The sequence below is a fragment of the Fusarium venenatum genome (assembly GCF_020744135.1).
Source record: "Fusarium venenatum strain MPI-CAGE-CH-0201 chromosome Unknown EDB82scaffold_4, whole genome shotgun sequence".
Classification (NCBI taxonomy): Eukaryota; Fungi; Ascomycota; class Sordariomycetes; order Hypocreales; family Nectriaceae; genus Fusarium; species Fusarium venenatum.
The window spans coordinates 5726367-5743468 of record NW_027072132.1 but is presented as its reverse complement, the minus strand read 5'-3'; the positions used below and the strand labels follow the sequence as shown (position 1 = coordinate 5743468).

The following is a 17102-nucleotide window of genomic DNA, read 5'->3' as shown; positions in this document are numbered from 1 at the left end:
TCACCTCTACCATCGATTCAGGAGACTCTCCTTCCCGCCAGACTGTGCAGACGTAAGAAAGGAGGTCGAGAGTCATGTGATTTCAGATGCCGTCGCCGTTCGTCGTAAAGAACAACAGGAGGCAATTAGTTGTTACTGAAACTAAAGACATTGGTTTCATGATAGTTAATACTGGTGTGTTGCAGTATCGACTGACACATAGGACACATATGTGACGCAGCGACCTCCTGTACGTAGGTAGGTACCTATACAGCAATTCTATAAAGCAAAATCGGTACTGTTTATGACCTTGAATCTCTGTACAAGCGCTTGCCCCGAGCGATTAGTAGCGGGCAGTTATATAGAGTATGTATTCTCCTCTTGCGCCTTCCATCCTTTGATCCTTCCTTATCTCTTTTCTACTGCCTCTTCTTCTACTTCTTCTTCTTCTTCTTCCTCTCTCGGCCTCGAAGATAAACACTCTAAAAATTCAGCGAGAAAAGAACGAGAAAAGATGTGCACATCTATTCGCCGGTCATTGGCAGCTGTTGCCATATTTTAAGCTACCCTTTGCCTTGCACTCCTCCTCAGACGACCACCTTGTACGAAAGAGATGACCCAACCTACTAAAAACCATGTCAACGCTGTTTATTTTACCAACTGGTTTGCGGAGTATTCTACAGGTACTAAAATATCAACTGACGTATTACAGGGGCACATATGGAAGATACTTCCAGCCTCAAGATCTTCCAGCTTCCCAGATCACACAAGTACTATTTGCCTTCTTGAATGTCAAGCCCGATGGGACGGTGTTAGTTCAACCACATTATGTTCGAAAATATACTGACGAGATCCATAGGTATTTAGGAGACAGTTATGCGGACTTGGAGAAGCATTATGAGGGAGATCGTGAGTTGATGCCCCCGTCCTGTTTTAATATATAAACAGGGAAAAGGTTGGGATGACCAGGGAGACAACGCATATGGATGCTTGAAGCAACTCTTCCTGTTGAAAAAAAGCCCATCGGCATCTCAAGGTCATTTTGTCAGTTGGCGGATGGACTTGGTCGACCAACTTTCCATCTACGGCCAGCACCAGTGAAAACCGCATTAGATTCTCCAAGTCTGTTGTCGCTCTGATGAAATACTGGGGATTCGACGGAATCGATATCGACTGGGAGTACCCCAACGATGAAAATGAAGCCACCAACTTTGAACTACTACTACAGGCTGTTCGAGATGAACTTGACTTGTATGCCAGCCAAAACGCACCCGGCTATCGTTTCCTGCTTTCCATTGCCGCGCCCGCTGGTCTCGACAAGTACAACAAGCTTCACCTTGCCAATATTAGCAGATTTGCTGATCATATTAACCTTATGGCTTACGACTACTCAGGAAGTTGGGACAGCACCAGTGGCCACAATGCGAACTTGTTTCCTTACCAGGCCAGTGCGAACCAGTACAACTCGGACGAAGCCACCAATGACTACATCAATGCTGGTGTTCCGACAGAAAAAATCGTGCTTGGTATGCCTATCTATGGGTGCTCGTTTGAAGGGAACCTAGGCATTGGCAAATCCTTCAGTGACGTTGGGCAGGGCTCTTGGGAGAGGGGCGTTTGGGACTACAAGGCGCTACTCAAGCCCAGTGCAGAGATCGAATATGACAAAAAGGCTCAAGCTTACTATAGATACGATCCTATCACTCACGAATTGATCTCCTACGATACGCCAGAAGCGGTTGAGAACAAGGTGGACTATATTCTAAAACATGGCCTTGGGAGGAGCATGTTTTGGGAGGCCTCAGGGGATACGAAGAGTAACGAGTCGCTTATCAGTACAAGCTACAACTTTCTGGGGGCCTTAGATACATCAGAGAACTGGCTGAACTTTCCAGATTCAAGATATGCAAACATTGCTTTGGGAATGCCTAATCAGCGGGCACAAGTCTGATCATGTGTTGCAACATACCGATAAGGCAGCCTGCAGCTTTACTCTGTTGCCCTATTCATGGAGAAATGGGAGCCTTTCGAGATAAACATACCTAAGTAATGAGATCAGTTTTACTAAGCCATTTTGTCTTGTCATTAGAGGCAAGTTTCCGGTTACCAACGCTTCTGTCTGACTTCAATTGCTGGCATGAGCTTGAGTGTATCACGGGTCTAGTAATCTCAAAATTACCCCAATACCTACGAAAGGAACCATGAATCTGGCCTAGAATATGTGCCGGGGCCTTCTGTTTGACACTATTAGTTACCGTTCAGGATGTTGATTGATGTTCCAAAAACTCAGAAGGTACTATGACAGATCAGTTGTAATCTGAACCGGATGATAGACTGTAATAGTAACTCACTAACGTGATTATGTTTGTTTGCACTTTCCATGACTGTCATGAGAATGGAAGGAAGCGAGTAATTATAACTTCAACGAGCATGTGCTACCTTTTTGTGCTTCTTGTGCATCAATCTCAGCCTGTGGCATGACTCCTTCCCCTCCGCAACCACTCCTTTTAACCTGTTCACCCTAACCTCTCTTCCCTACAAAATTCTTTCGACAAGCATCAATACTTTCCACCATCTGGCCAGACAGAATAACTTACTGTTAAGTAAGGGGCTATCTGTCGTGACAGTATTGTTCAAATCATAGATAGAAGTTCATTCGTTTCTTTATGCTCTATACTTCAAGGGAACCCACGACTCCTCGCCACATCAACATCGACAAGAATGTTTCAGATGCCACCTCGCCGTCCCCGATCTGCTCGACGGAAGTGCGACGGAGTTTTGCAGCCACCAAGTCCATCGGATTCTGGGTATAGTTCCGCAGAGTATGTTTTCGAATACTCGCACAATACCCGGAAAAGATACTTCCATTCTTTCGATGGTTCTGGCCCAGATGGTACCCCTATGCTGAAACTACTCGGGAATGAAGAGCAAATACCCCCTGCGGCCAAACAGAAGGAGGTCCAGGATGGAATTCCTACAACACCCGAGCATAATCATCCCAGGCAAAAATCAAACGTTGTTTCTCCCTTCATTTGTCCACAAAGTCCCAAGCGCTTGCCCCTGCAAGATAAAAGAATTGACCACAACAGAAGCCTGGATAGATACGTTCCAAGACGTGACTTCGTATCTCCGTCATCAGAAAGATATCGAACTACCAAACAGAGTCAGGATCTGTCTAGAGAAGAGCGCTTGAAGCGCAACAAGAGTGCCTCGGCCGATCCCTTTGTTCTCAAACGTCGTGTTCTGGACCCTGACCCACGTTTTCCTTTCAGAGTTGACGACACCTGTCGAGATAGAGGTTAGAAGGCTGATACATTAGTATTTCTGTGCTGACATATGTCTTTCCTGCAGGTGTAGCTTTGGGCCAGCTCCCACAGAACCGAGGAGGCGAGCGTCAGGTTAGCATGGGAGCCATGTGGTCAGTTGGAGGTGTTGCACCCAGCACAATTGCAGTCGATGACGGGCAAGGACATTTCGTCCGACGTGGAACAAATGCCCGCTTATTTCCCACCCCTTTGCAAGAAGGGCTTGTCAGCACGTCGGTCGAGAAAGAGAAGCATGAGGGTCGCATTGCTTCAGCTCTGAAGATCGATCAGGTTCGGAAGATCCTTGAGTTCGCAGAGAATCAGCAGGTACCCCGAGACCTAAGATGTCATGCTCGGCAGACAGAGTTCAGTCAAACAAGTTGGAATGGGTATCGGTGGGCCAACAAAGAGGAGTGGTCAAGTATGCTCGATATACCGAATTTACTGAATCCGAGGCTAACCCATGACAGCCCCCATTAGACCAGCAAGACAACGACTTCTCCCAGCTGCTCCGTTCAGGTAGGTGTATCGGAAAATCAAAGACACAGTGAACTGACGTGCTCCAGGGTGCTTGATGCGCCGAACCTCAAAGATGACTTTTACTGCTCACCATTAGCATACTCAGCTACCACGCATATTCTAGTTGTTTGCCTGGAAAGTATGCTCTATGCTTGGTCCGAGTTTCGAGGCGTTCAGTTGCTCCATGGTGCTCATCCCGACACCTAGTTGACGTCGGTCGCCTTCTCGTCAACGCAAGGAGGCAAAGCCGTGCTTGGAATCGGGCATTCTGATGGCCGGATCCTTTTCCAATCCACATTCGACACACTGCCGCGATTCGAAGTTCGCCAGGCGTTTCCCATTTCTTGCGTCAGCTGGCGTCCCACCTGTACTCTACGACCTTCCAAGAACCCTCTCATCCCTGGCGTTCAAGTACAGACAGAGGATCTGGTGGTTGGTGACGATATGGGTAATATCTATTATTACGTGGTAGAGTGGCCAATAGGCTGGGAAATCACCCGGAACACATGGCCTGGTGCAGTATCGTTGATAGCCAGGATCAGCAATATTCACTGTCAGCAAGTATGCGGTCTTGCATGGTCATATGATGGTCGTCTATTCGCCTCGGGGGGTAATGACAATCTTTGCTGTCTTTTCGATGCTGAACAAGTTGTTGGACGACGACTTGACTCTACTATGCTAGGGGATGGATATCGAGCGCGTGTCGAAGCTAGCAGCGCCTATGGTGGTATTGAGACAAGAGCCACACAGCTGATAGGTCTCTCTCGAAGTGATGGTGGTTACACGGCACAGTTGCGATTAGTGCCAAATGCCACTGATGCTGTCCGTTGCCTTGGCCCTGGCATTGCGAAGCATTACTGGAGCCATGACGCTGCTGTCAAGGCCATAGCTTTTTGTCCTTGGAGGCGTGGATTAGTCGCAACAGGAGGTGGCTCTAATGACAAGTGCATCCACTTCTTTCACACTCCATCTGGGGCAGCTTTGGCAACGATATCAGTATCCGCCCAGGTCACCTCACTCATTTGGAACACAACCCGCCGAGAGATTGCGGCCACATTCGGTTATCCTTCGCCAGAGCACCCATATCGGGTCAGCGTTTTCAGTTGGCCCGAATGCAGACAAGTTGCAGCAATACCTTGGGAGGATGGATTGCGGGCTCTTTATGCTATTGCTTATCCTCGAGGGCCAACTTCGGGCGGCCCAGCTGTCACGGGAGGGGGACAGGAAGGATGCATTGTTGTTGCATCGAGCGATAGAAGCATTAAATTCCATGAAGTATGGTCGCGAGAAAAGGGCGTAACTGTAGGCGCTACCGGCATTCTGGCGGGAAGTGATATCCTCGAAGGGCTTGAGGGCATTGACAAAGAAGGAGATATTATCCGTTGAAGTGTTCCTGTTCGGCTTGATCTGTACCTGAGGGTGAAACGTCTGGGCCCATGAGTAATGCTAAGCATCGAAGACTTTGAAGCTGAGAGAATGACAATATGATACGATGAGAATCCTGACCTGATGACTATTCTTGTCAAGTTTTGTTAAGAACCACTCCCGCACATATGTACAGATGTATAAGAAGCCACCCGTTTCCCTGCAAGTGGTATGAAAGAACAAGACAAATTATTGACGTGACAAACCCTGAGCAACGCCCATACCAAAGACTCCAAGAACTCCAGCTGATGCGCTTCGCCGTTTGTCACTTTCTGAGACAAGCAACGAACAATTCAATCATTTCAGGATAGCAATCAGAAGCACGAGAATAATTATGAGAACTACAATGGTGGTCATTTGCTTATTCTCGCCTGCCCCGCGAGCAACCTTTCCGAGCATTCGACTTGCGCGGTCCAACCGGCTTTGATGACGGTCGGTAACAGCCTCAACATCATCGAGCATAGCAACGTGGCTGTCAAGCTCGTCGCCGATTTGCATGCTCAGTTCGCGCTGGCGTCCAATAGACTCGCCCAGGCGGTCGAGCTGCTCGTCTTGTTGCTCAAGAATCTGAGCGTGGTACTGATGAAGCTGCTGGTTGTCCATTCCTTGAGATTCATCCCTGTAGCCTGCGCTGTCATCGGGATCATCGCGATAGCGGCCAAAAAGCTCGGTGGATGGGGAAGGCGGAGTGTCACTGAAGCGAACAGTTTTTGGCTTTCGAGAGGTCGGTGATGTAGAAGCTGCGTGTTCAAAGTCGTCGGCAAGTTCCTCTGAGTTGGGATGGGTGAGGGTTTCAGTTGTTGAGGAGGAGGGGTGGCCTCGGAATTGGGCTGTAAGGTCGTCTAGTTGCTTCTGGAGCGAGGAGATGGATTCTGTGAGGCTCGAGGCAGCACTGAAAGTGTCAGTCACGATAACAGCAGTACGCAAGGCAGTCGGGCATACGCTGTATCACCAGCTTCGGCGAGCCGCTGTTCCTCGTCGCGGAGGCTGGTCAAGCCATCACGGAACTGGTCAAAAGACCGTGAGATGTGGCCATCCTGGGAGTCGCCGTCGAGGTTGAGGTTCTTTGCTCGCTGTCGCTCAAGAAGTGAGAGCTTTATATGATCGGCGAGAAGAAAGAGCTGGCTTGCACTCGACATTGTTGACAATATATTACGATGCGATGGTGGTGGATTAATCACGAGAAGAGCTCTCTGATCGGGGACGTGCAAACAACGGCAGATACCAAACAGAACTATTGCGACAGGCAGCTAACTACCTTGGCAGTTAGACCCAGCACCGACGTAAAAGAGGAAATAGCGGAGGATCTTTGCTGTGAATCAACGTTGCGATGATGGTGATGATGATGGTGGAGAAGTTAATTATCCCAAACCTAGATGCCTCTACAGGTACCTGGTGGCTATACAACGTACAGTGCCGTGCAAAAGTCGCGACTAGGACCACAAATCACACCAAAATTTAGCACTTTTAACGCTAAATAAAAAGTACCTATAATATAGCTATAATTATATAGTATTTTTTATCTTATATATAATTACTATATAAGTACTATATGTTTTTAAAAGAAGCTTTAAATGTGAGAATAGAGTAGGAAATTATTTTAAAGATATAAAAACCTTATTCCCTTAGAGTTTCCCTTTTAAAAAGGGGAATTTCTCTTTAATACTTATTTCTAGAAGAATAAATAATAAAATCTAATAAAACAAAAATTTGTAATTTTCTTCTTATTTCAAATAGAAACCCATTTTTTTTAATAAGCTTATAGCTATATTATAAGTATTTTTTTATCTAGCGTTAAAAGTGCTGAGTTTTGGTGAGATTTGTGGTCCTAGTCGCGACTTTTGCACGGCCACTGTAGGTGCGGGTAGGTAGGAGATGTGGGTGAGTTGGTGTTACCTGAGCTTCGATCAAAGTATCACTTCAACCTGGGCGATAGTACAGTCGCTCAAGAGACTTAAAAAAGTTGCCTTGACCCTTCTTTTTGTAAGGTCTCTGGGCCTTTCTGATCTATCTAACATTGACCCGAGGTACCTCGATTGGCTCAATTAGATACAGGCTTCCCCTGAGCCAGCACCACTTCGGGGCAGGTAAGTAGGCTTCCGTTTAGAGGCAATATCGAAAGCGAGCTTATTTACCTACTAGGTATGATACAACTCAGTACGTTCAGGATGAACAAGCCCTGTCAGAGCGCAAGAAAAGAAGAAGAAAGGGGAAATTTGGGTTTTCCATGTTCCTCATCAGAGGGAAATAAGGGCCAGAAGAGCAAGACTAAATACTACTGGCTGTCCGTCCGCCTACTAAGAGACACAGGCCAGCAATATACAGCCGTTGCCAGGATACTACGGAGTAATTAATGCCTATGTTAATAGGTAGTGAGTGTATAGTAGTGATATGCAGTGCGTCGTATAGTAGGTGCAAAGTATAACTTGGAACCGTGCACGCCAACTTTCTATTCAATTCGAACACCTACTTAGGCCAGAGAGTATTCGATTTATTGCTGCAAGGGACTGTCTAATCGCACCAAAAGACGGACCGTTTTAAGTCACCCGCATGTATCCGTATTGGCGTCTGAATAGTTTGCTTGTGTGTTCCGCATTGTTAGTGGTTGGTGTTATGATGACCTGCATCGTATCCTTGGACAACTGTTGCGGTCCAATGCATATGGACATACCGGCATTGGTCCACAATCTAAACCACGCAGGAGCGCGTCGCAACTCAGATTTCTTGTATCCGTTTGCATTTTGCACTCAACCCGGCCATTCTCCTAATCCCAAACTGAACAATGATTGTCAGTCTTTAAACAAAAGCATTGGTCAAGCGAGGCGTCGCGTAAGCTCTTGCTCGCGAAAGCAAACGCCAAGAATCAACGCGTATCATTAGTGCGCTCCTCCCCATGAACAAATGAGAAGCGTTTTCGGATCCTCATGACAAGCATGTGTATTTGTTTTAAGCAATATTGTTTACAAATGTACAGAATCACGTCGTGCGGCATGCAGAAAAGCTTTTGATGAATAATGTAAATTGCAATCAAATAATATCAAGCCAGACTGTCCGAGTCTATGGCGTTCGCTCTTAGTGGGCCTTTCCTATCAATCCCTAGGCTCCTTTCCCAATCCCAATCCCAGTCCTTAAGCATGGCAAGCCGTGAACTCCGTGTAGATAGCAAGCGAAAACAAAATGCAGTATAGGTAAATCGACGTTCTCGACTAAGGTTTTTTCTTTCAATCCTTAGTCCATTCTCATATCCATATCAGGGACGGTATTGGCAAGTCGAGGGGACTCAGCGGCGGAGAGAACCTCCATACCATCAAATATAGGTGGAGAGCATTGTAGGTTTTGAAGGGCACCTTCGGCTGTCTGGCTCACAAGCTGGCCTTGTCGCAAGTTTTCGGCAAACAAGAAAAACCCCTCGTTGGCTTCCACAAGATATGATTGCAGGCCGTTGCTCTCAAGAAGAATTCTGGCGTTGGACACGGGGAAGTGGTTTTCTATGTAGCGAGCCCAGCCTCGAGCGGCTTGTTGAATGTGATCTTGTTCGCTGATCCTTCGCCAGCCAATGCCAAGGTGAAGAGTGAAGTTGTCAACAACGGGACCCTCGGTGGCAGGCTTGACATCGGCCTTGAGGGAAGAGGCGCTGGTTACAGGCTCGCTTGACAAAGTGGGAGATACACGCTGCAGCTTGGGGTTTCTGATCAAGGAGCGTGCCTCTTTGATGGCGGCTTCCTCAGCAGCCTTCTTCTCTTCCACCCAGGTACCGGACTGGCTACTCGCATCCATGACATAGCCGGTGCTCTTTTTGACGAGGGTCATGCCAGGGCCGTAGATCCATTCTTCTTCAGGCTCCTCAACGGGCAGGGACTTGATGTCAGGCTCAAGGTTGTCAGAAGCCTCGTCCCGAGAACGCTTTCTGCCAGCTGCAGCGGGTCGTACAGGCTGAGCGGCTGCAAACTGGTTTGGCATAGGTGCGAATCGCGATGGTGTGTGGTGTCCAAAGCTTGCCATGCCCATGGACTGGTGGGCATGTTGGGGAGACATGGTAAGGACAGGAGAGGAAGAGTATTGAGAGCTGAAGTACGACATTGTGAAAAACGTCCTTTTTGAAAAGGAAGAAACTGGAAGTGATTTTGGGAGGTTAGTAGTCAGCAATGTCAGGTTTCAAACCATCTATAGCGTCTTTGGTGCACGCGTTGGTGATGAGTTCCGTTGACTTTGAGAGACGGCAAGATGGACAAAATGGGATGAAAAGAGAGTAGTAAAACGCGGTTTAAATGGCCAGCGGAAGAAGCCAGGAGTAAGAGGAGGATGTGATATACGCGACAGGCGAGCGTGGGCAAGCTAGGTAGGTAGGTACTAGGAGGTAGAGTGAGAGAGTTCGTGATAGAAAGGAAGGTTCGATTAAGAGATCGAGACGAAATTGATGTATGTGATGGGTGAATTATGTGAAAGAGGAGAGAAGAGGGGGAAATGAATAAACAGAAGAAGGAGGATTAAAAGCTGTAAAAGAATGCGAGGGGACGACTGGTAAAAGAGCCTGTGAGAGCGACGGGAGAGGAAGAGACGAGAAGAGAAGGGGCGTGAGTGTGAGTCCAGTGTGAGTGGCTCTTTACCCCAGGTTGAAGTGCACTTTTTACCACCCACCCATGCAGCCTCACTCCGATCTCTAACAGCTATATAAAAGTTGGCACTGTACGTTAGTCTCACGAACGGCAAAATCCGTAAAGAGGTACTTGAAAGCAATAGTGCTAGAATGGAATTCACTGGTAACCCTTAACAATGATCTGTAGCTAACTCGGCAAGCTGCAGCTGGGTCCATGCTAGACAGTAAGCACACAGTAGCACGCCATCAGCTTATCGCAAACCTCCCGGCCCTTAATGAGGTTTAGCTTGGGGCTAGAGCAACTTGCAGTTGCAGCGTCAGGTACGTACCTGCCGATAGAAAGCCCCATTTAAAACTGCGCTTGACCCCTTCCAGGTTGCGTAATTGTTAAGGGTCCCATCCCCGTAACGGGAATAGCGTCTCAGCGGGTCTCGAGCATCTCCCGAACGGTCATCTGGTTGGGTGGCCAACGTTTTGAACTTTTTCCAGTTGCCCCGTGCCACTTTGAGCCGAGCCCGTAAGCCCAGCTCCGCCAAGTTTTTTCACCTGTGATCCGCTGTCGCCATTGACCAATCTAACTCCGAAGATATTCCAGGCTGATCCACACGCCTTCCGCCCAGTCCGAGTCAGTTTCAGTCACTTTCAACTTCGATTGGGCACAGGCAGTACGTGCCCCCTCCGAGTCTGTTTGCATGTACGTACCGTCCTTTGAAACTGCTCAAAGGTGAGAGGTGAGTGGAGACTTGATTTTTGTGCCTGAGGTTAGTAGCCAGGCACGTCCGCACAAAGTTTGCCTACTGGAATTTTCGTTGCCGCGAGAGACTGGGCGTTCAGCCACCATGTACCAGTTGCAGCTGGAGAGGCCAGAGCCTGGAGTCAGCCGGATCAACGACCAACAGGACATTCGGTAATTGTTTACGAGGAAGCCCTAGTTACTGAGAGACCGCCCGTCTGAAACTGCACACTCGATGGAATTTTGATGTCATTCATTAATAGAAGCTATGATGCGAATGTTCTAGTACATACTGCTTCAGTGATCATCCATAGGTAAGCTGGCCAGGCCCAGTTGTCATGACATTATGCTTGATTCATGCCAAACCCATCTTTTCTTCCTTGCATTTGTTTGCCTATACTGTTGATCGCCTGACATCACAATGCATCTCGGTAAATCAAATATCGTCAGTGTTTTGTCTGTCTTCGTGTATACCGTGCAGTTCTGGGCCTAACCCTACCAAGCCAGTATCGCGTCCAGCTCGCCTTCGTCTTACGGTAACGGGTGCATCGCCCATATCGGCCACTATGCGTCTTCCTCGAACTGGCGCCGTATAAGCTCCGTTAAATCGGCTTTGATGACGGGCCTCTGGCAGTTGCCTTGGTGTTTGTGGCTGTCCATTCACAGGTAGAGCATCGCTGTATACGGACAAATTCCTTCGTGGGGGTGTAACGTTGAGCTCTTCTGCAATCATTGAGGCTATCGCCTCGACATCCACCGGGCGATTGGTAGTTTCCAAAGAGGAGTCCTGATAACGGTCGTGAGTAGATCCTCGCTCCGAACTGTGCGTTGGTACCCCAAGCTTGGACTGTCAGTCAGCTTGCTGTTTGCTCATTTACCTTAGTGACATAGCGTCTTGATCTCGCTGCAGGTCACAACGAGCACTTGTTGGTGCAAAGAATGACACATCCCAACCAAGGGGCCTACTTACAACTGTCGCAGGAAGTTGCTGAACAGTCCTGCCATCGTCGTCACCTTGCTGGATAGCATGGTTGATCATGTTGGCGAGCCGTGAGCGAACAGGTAATCGAACAGCATCTGCCTCTCCATCGATATCATTTCCAGCCAACGATACTGGAGAAGCCAATTCCTCTTCTCTCGGCAATGCATCTTGGGTCAACGAGTTACGGATTCGTTGTCTGCTAGTTGAGTCGGTATCTGGTGTCTGTATACGTGTGTTCATAGCAGGTTCGAGGCTGGTTTCCTCGTTTCCTAATGCAGTGACGGTCCTGTATCTCCTGGTTGCGAGGTGCTTTCTGTAACGGCTTCGGCGTTCGGCATCGGTTATTTCAGGCGCCGTAATGATGATTGTGGTAGGCTTTAATCGGAACATGTTGATAACCTTGTCTTCGCCACCCTGTTCCAGTCATCAAACTACAATGATGTTGAGTTGAAATCTTCTATGTATGGGACAGTATTGGTTTTGGTTGTTTGTTCCTTACAAACATATTTCAGCGATTTCCTCAGTACACCTGTAATTCAGTGCTTGGATCATCATCGTCTGATCGGGCAAGAACTTCCCACATCGCTACAGGGTAAGTGCGGTCGTCGCGTATCTACGCGCGACCTTATCTTTAGAAATAGTATCTGGCGTGCCGGAAGGATAAATGACCAAGAATAGGCGTGGTAAATGTAGGTAGATAGGCAGCAAGTGGTGAGAAATTAGACAACATAAGTATGTTGCTTTGACAATATGAGAGATCCTCGAACTACACGCAACGGTTTAAACTTATTGCACACATCATCGTCGCTCTGCGGCTTGTGGAAAAGTAAAAGTGCCAAAGAAGCAGTCTGATTGCGATGACAAAATATTCTTTCTCCCTTTCTTCATATTCTCCCCCCTTTTAGACCATTACAAGCATTATTATCGAGGCGAAATATGGTGACGATTTCCAAGGGGATCAATTGGCAAAGCAAGTACTCTGTTGAAGAATTCCGTGTTAAATTGCCTACCCGAGATAAAAGACCTTTTTATGGGATAAGCTCGGGATAGAAATCGATCGTATGTGTTACGCACATGACAAGTAGTAGCTTATCTTAGTACCTCTCACGGGTATCTATTTTAGGTATATCTCGTAGATGTATCTGATACGAACTTGGTGGGAAATGTTGATGAGGATGGAAGCCGATATACCCAAGAATCGACTTATAATTCGAACGACCTCCAAAAAGAGATCGAGAAGTTTGGCCCAGCCGCCCAGATACTGGAAGCTTCAGCCATTGTTTAGCGCAGTGATAGTCAGGTACCTGATGGATGGGGCCATTTGCGGCTCACAAGTGATGTGCACCTGGAGCACCCGTGAAATGCTAACTTTGTATTGGAAAGTTATTCAACATGTCATCGGCTTCTGCACTTATCGACCAGGTACTTAGCTAAATATAGGTTATCTCACTATCTATTCTAGTACCTACTATATGGGTGCCTGTGGAATATTTTGATCTTCACTTGCTAGATATGGATACATGTTTCTGGATAATCAAAAGTTAGTACTAACTAAAGGAGTGCTTCTACTTCGCTCGTTCACTCCCTGGTACACACGCGCTTAAGTATCGAGCAAAACCTCCAGACATAATACAAGAAAACCGGAAGTTCGCTGGGTTCTCCTTTACTGACCCCTTAAGTTTAAAATACAAGGTTGGCGACGGCCTAAGGCGTCCGTCGTCTTTCGCTTCTCTGTACACTCGTAATCTTGAGGTGGGCTGGTACTGAGCTGGGGTAGCCTCGTACCTCAGGGAGCGGAGCGGCCAACCTGCCTTAGGTACTGACTGTTAATGGATCGCTGTTGGCCTGGCTGTGCTCCAGGTACTTTTTTTACTCAGACAGGTCTCCATAGTTTACAGCCCGCCTCCCGTACAGTACAACGCAACGCAACGCAATGCAGAGCGAAGCAACAATCCGCCTTTTAACAATTTGTCGCTAACCACCTCACCTACACCAACCTCGTATCTCACCTTGACATCTCTCGCTCTCAACTCCAACGTAGATTGTTCAACACCGGTGATGCTCCAGGGTTCAAGCCGCCGCCAGTGGCCGACCGTCCCTTGCTCACGACTCGCGTTTCTCCTCCCCGTGCGAGTCGAGCTTGAGCCTGCCCACTTCCCCTGAGCATCTGCCACAAGGCTTCTCCATCGCCCACCATGAATGGGGACCTGAGCCTTTCTCAGGCCCTAGGCGGACTGCGCATCGCCAACCCTGACGACGCCGCTGAGGCTGTTAACGCTTCATCAACTACTCCCGTTGGACCCGATTCTACTGCTCAAAATACGTCCCTCTCCGCATCAACGTCAACCTCCGCCCTCCCCTCTACGCCTCAACCAACAGTCACATCGACAACGCCCTCACCTTACGATGCCATTCGTCTCGACCCTATAGATGCCGGCGTCGAATCATCTTTAACCGACCCCAGACTCACCCCATCTGCTCAGTCAACCGACCTTGCTTCAGAAACAAGCCCCTCGAACGGTCCTTCGCATACATCATCCCAAACGGAGACCTCAAGGACGTCCATTTACGGCATGCCCTACGCGCCAGAACCTGGCTCCGGTCTCTCTTACCCTGCCAGGGAGTCCAGCCGACGAGATCCCCATCGCTTTAACAAGTCGAGTCGACCAGTATCAGGCTTAAACCCTGGCGGCAGTCCGCTACCACCTCGAGGGAGCTCAAGAGGCATGGGTGTAGGATACGCAGCCGGGCCTGGTGGACCACAGACGAACCAGCCATACGCTGGTGATGCGCCGGTTCCCACCAGTAGAGAAGACTGGCAGGAGCGCGGAGCTGCTGTAGGAGTTCGGCGAGAAGTTGATGCGAATGGGCGTACTGTTGTCCGACAGGTCAAGAAGGGCGTCCGCGACTTTTCCTTTGGACGTACTCTTGGAGAGGGCTCGTACAGCACAGTATTCATGGCGACTGATCGGCAAACACTGAAAGAATACGCCGTCAAGGTACTTGAAAAGAGACACATTATCAAGGAGAAGAAAATCAAGTATGTCAACATTGAGAAAAACACCCTCAATCGACTTACCGAGCATCCTGGCATTGTCCGATTATACTACACATTCCAAGACGAGACATCCCTCTATTATGTTCTCGATCTATGTAACGGCGGAGAGCTTCTTGGTGTCCTGAAGAAGACAGGCACTTTCGACATCGAATGCACTAGATTCTACGGTGCACAAATTCTCGATGCCATTGATTACATGCATTCTCGGGGTGTCATCCACCGAGATCTAAAACCCGAAAACGTGTTGCTGGATGATCAAATGCATGTCAAGATTACGGATTTTGGAACTGCTAAATTACTGAAGGACCCCCGAGAAGATGGGTCAACCGCATCTGCCAGTGGTGTTCCTGACCCAGGACGCGACGAAGATAGCCGTGCGGCATCGTTTGTTGGCACTGCTGAATATGTGAGCCCTGAACTACTTACACATAAGAATGCTTGTAAGGCTAGCGACTTGTGGGCATTCGGATGCATCATATACCAACTCTTGGCTGGCCGACCACCTTTCAAAGGAGGCAGCGAATACCTTACCTTTCAAAAAATCGTTAATCTCGAATATGAATTTCCCCATGGGTTTCCGCCAGCTGCTCGAGACCTCGTGGAGCGTTGCTTAGTACTTGAACCTGCTAGGCGACTCACCGTTGAGCACATAAAAAACCACGAGTTCTTTGACGGGCAACCCTTTGGAAAAGGTCTCTGGAGGACAAAAGCACCTCGCTTACGCCCTTATGTAGCACCCCCGCAAGAGCCGCAGGTCATCCAGCTGAACGGCTTTCCCAACTCTGCGAACCCGAACAACAACTCGAGAGCACCCCCTGGGCCTCAGGCTGCCTCTTCTAATGGGAGCAATCGGCCTTCTAGAATAATCACCGAACTCCCTCCCCCCACACAACTTGACATTGAATGGTCGCCTGTGTTGACTAAGAACAACGAGCGCATTCTCAAGCTAGGTGACCTCATGGTGGTCTCGACGCCTTTGCCATCAAGCCCCCACGGAAAGGAACCAGGAGAAGGACATAAGAAGTTGTCTCGTTTCTTCATTGGAAGCACAACAAAGAAGCGCCAGCGCCTGGTCATGATTACCTCAAGCGGTCGAATTGTGCTTGCTCCAGCCGGTGGTGAGGAGAAACGGGCAAAGCAAGAGCTGTCCTTGCTAGGTTCAGATTGTTCCTGGAAGACTCAGGTCGATGCAAAGGGGCAAACCGTATGGTGCGTCAATACGGTAAGCAAAACCTCCCATCTATGGATACTTCGAACATTATGCTTACAATCACATACAGGGTGGTCACCATTATACATTTGAAGAGGCCAAATCCTCATCAACTCCACCGGAAGGGGGTTCAGCCGCCGCTGATTGGGTTGAGTGCTTGGAGCGGGCCAGAGATATGGCGCTTTCTCAGAGCATGGCCACTTCCTATGGAGGCGACAGTGGATTTGCCGACATGGCGTCTCAAGTATCGAGTCCTTCGAGTACGTTAGGGGGGCCGGGCAACTATTCTGAAGGGTTTGGAATAAGTGATCGACAGGGACGGAACCATCTGAGTAAGAATCAGGGGAATGCTGAAGATCCGGCACCTAAGCGCAACCGGTTCAGCAAGAGACAATCAAGGAATGGTCTCGGCTCCGCATTCTGAGGAGTTACCGACGAAACTGCATGGATAAACTCGAGGTGCTCATGAGTTGTGGACTATTCCAGTCGATCTCATTTGGCATTTGACCCCTCGTCGATTACATCCAGTAAGTTGATGGCATTGAGAGCGCGGCGTCTTAATTGAGGAGTTTTAATCATCTGAGCGGACTGGCCAATGCATTGTTTTGGGGTGCATTTTATTTGAACTGGGGGACTGGAAGGGGAAGAAGGGCACAGCAGCTACGCGGTTGTTGATGGATGAATTACATGGTCTAAGACTTCTAGATTTCAAGGAGCTCAATCACTTCACCCTATGGCTATATGCAAGCGTTGGGGAATTGGCCTGCTTTTTGCTTGGTGCCTGCTCGCGCAAAGCGTTCGTGGAGAGGAGCGCAATCTTAGCCCTCTGAACCTTTTGAGATGAACAGCGCCGAGGACCCGGTATCTTCTAATCACAATACAAAATAACACGTGCTGGCGAAAAGAGGCCGATTTATAGTCGGATCACTGGTTTTACTTTACTTAAATGCTCTCAACAATTATCACAATTCCTTGATAGTTATAGAGGGGTCTCTGATAGTTGAGCACTCGATATGCGTAATGTGTTCAGGTTCTAGAGTGAAGAACCTACCTAATTATTAAATTGATTGTCGGGGAGATGTCAGATCCCTTAAAGCTAGTATGAGCCACCTTCTTAGTAGTTTCGAACCACGACTTAGACTACATCTTCAGTTATGCTGCGACACGGTGATTCTTAGAGCCATGGCTCATGTCAAGCTGGTTGTATGGGGCAATTACCCAGTAGATATTAGGGGGTCTAGGGGGCGTTGCAGAAGCTGAGGTGCCAGCGAGTGATACGTGCCCACATTGCTTG

The 17102-nt window shown here is 48.4% G+C and overlaps 7 protein-coding genes across 7 annotated transcripts; 4 read left to right on the top strand and 3 right to left on the bottom strand.

Moving 5' to 3' along the window:
- Window positions 1-86: 86 nt before the first annotated feature.
- EDB82DRAFT_569563 (glycoside hydrolase superfamily) lies at window positions 87-1930 on the top strand (the record flags this gene model as incomplete). Its single annotated transcript, XM_065609889.1, has 5 exons — window positions 87-174; window positions 543-642; window positions 692-790; window positions 839-888; window positions 999-1930. 5 exons carry the CDS (start codon window positions 87-89, stop codon window positions 1928-1930), a joined length of 1269 nt encoding a protein of 422 aa, XP_065463507.1.
- A 770-nt stretch (window positions 1931-2700) lies between these two features.
- EDB82DRAFT_481019 (WD40-repeat-containing domain protein) lies at window positions 2701-5189 on the top strand (the record flags this gene model as incomplete). Its single annotated transcript, XM_065608150.1, has 5 exons — window positions 2701-3277; window positions 3331-3705; window positions 3791-3803; window positions 3851-3942; window positions 4126-5189. 5 exons carry the CDS (start codon window positions 2701-2703, stop codon window positions 5187-5189), a joined length of 2121 nt encoding a protein of 706 aa, XP_065463506.1.
- A 168-nt stretch (window positions 5190-5357) lies between these two features.
- On the bottom strand, window positions 5358-6497 carry EDB82DRAFT_343840 (uncharacterized protein). Its single transcript, XM_025725087.2, has 2 exons — window positions 6171-6497; window positions 5358-6120 (listed from the first exon to the last, which is right to left on the bottom strand). The coding sequence occupies exons 1-2, from the start codon at window positions 6365-6367 to the stop codon at window positions 5526-5528; spliced, it is 792 nt and encodes a 263-aa protein (XP_025593721.1). The 5' UTR covers window positions 6368-6497; the 3' UTR covers window positions 5358-5525.
- Window positions 6498-7680: 1183 nt separating this feature from the next.
- On the top strand, window positions 7681-8282 carry EDB82DRAFT_343831 (uncharacterized protein). Its single transcript, XM_065607515.1, has one exon. The coding sequence runs from the start codon at window positions 7779-7781 to the stop codon at window positions 8106-8108; it is 330 nt and encodes a 109-aa protein (XP_065463505.1). The 5' UTR covers window positions 7681-7778; the 3' UTR covers window positions 8109-8282.
- EDB82DRAFT_343836 (uncharacterized protein) lies at window positions 8283-9466 on the bottom strand. The gene has a single exon (XM_025725086.2). The coding sequence runs from the start codon at window positions 9306-9308 to the stop codon at window positions 8457-8459; it is 852 nt and encodes a 283-aa protein (XP_025593720.1). The 5' UTR covers window positions 9309-9466; the 3' UTR covers window positions 8283-8456.
- A 1107-nt stretch (window positions 9467-10573) lies between these two features.
- Window positions 10574-12274, bottom strand: EDB82DRAFT_516804 (uncharacterized protein). The gene is made up of 2 exons (XM_065609006.1): window positions 11529-12274; window positions 10574-11399 (listed from the first exon to the last, which is right to left on the bottom strand). The coding sequence occupies exons 1-2, from the start codon at window positions 11928-11930 to the stop codon at window positions 10995-10997; spliced, it is 807 nt and encodes a 268-aa protein (XP_065463504.1). The 5' UTR covers window positions 11931-12274; the 3' UTR covers window positions 10574-10994.
- A 1146-nt stretch (window positions 12275-13420) lies between these two features.
- EDB82DRAFT_343479 (kinase-like domain-containing protein) lies at window positions 13421-16357 on the top strand. Its single transcript, XM_025725083.2, has 2 exons — window positions 13421-15820; window positions 15879-16357. The coding sequence occupies exons 1-2, from the start codon at window positions 13736-13738 to the stop codon at window positions 16230-16232; spliced, it is 2439 nt and encodes an 812-aa protein (XP_025593717.1). The 5' UTR covers window positions 13421-13735; the 3' UTR covers window positions 16233-16357.
- Window positions 16358-17102: the final 745 nt, after the last annotated feature.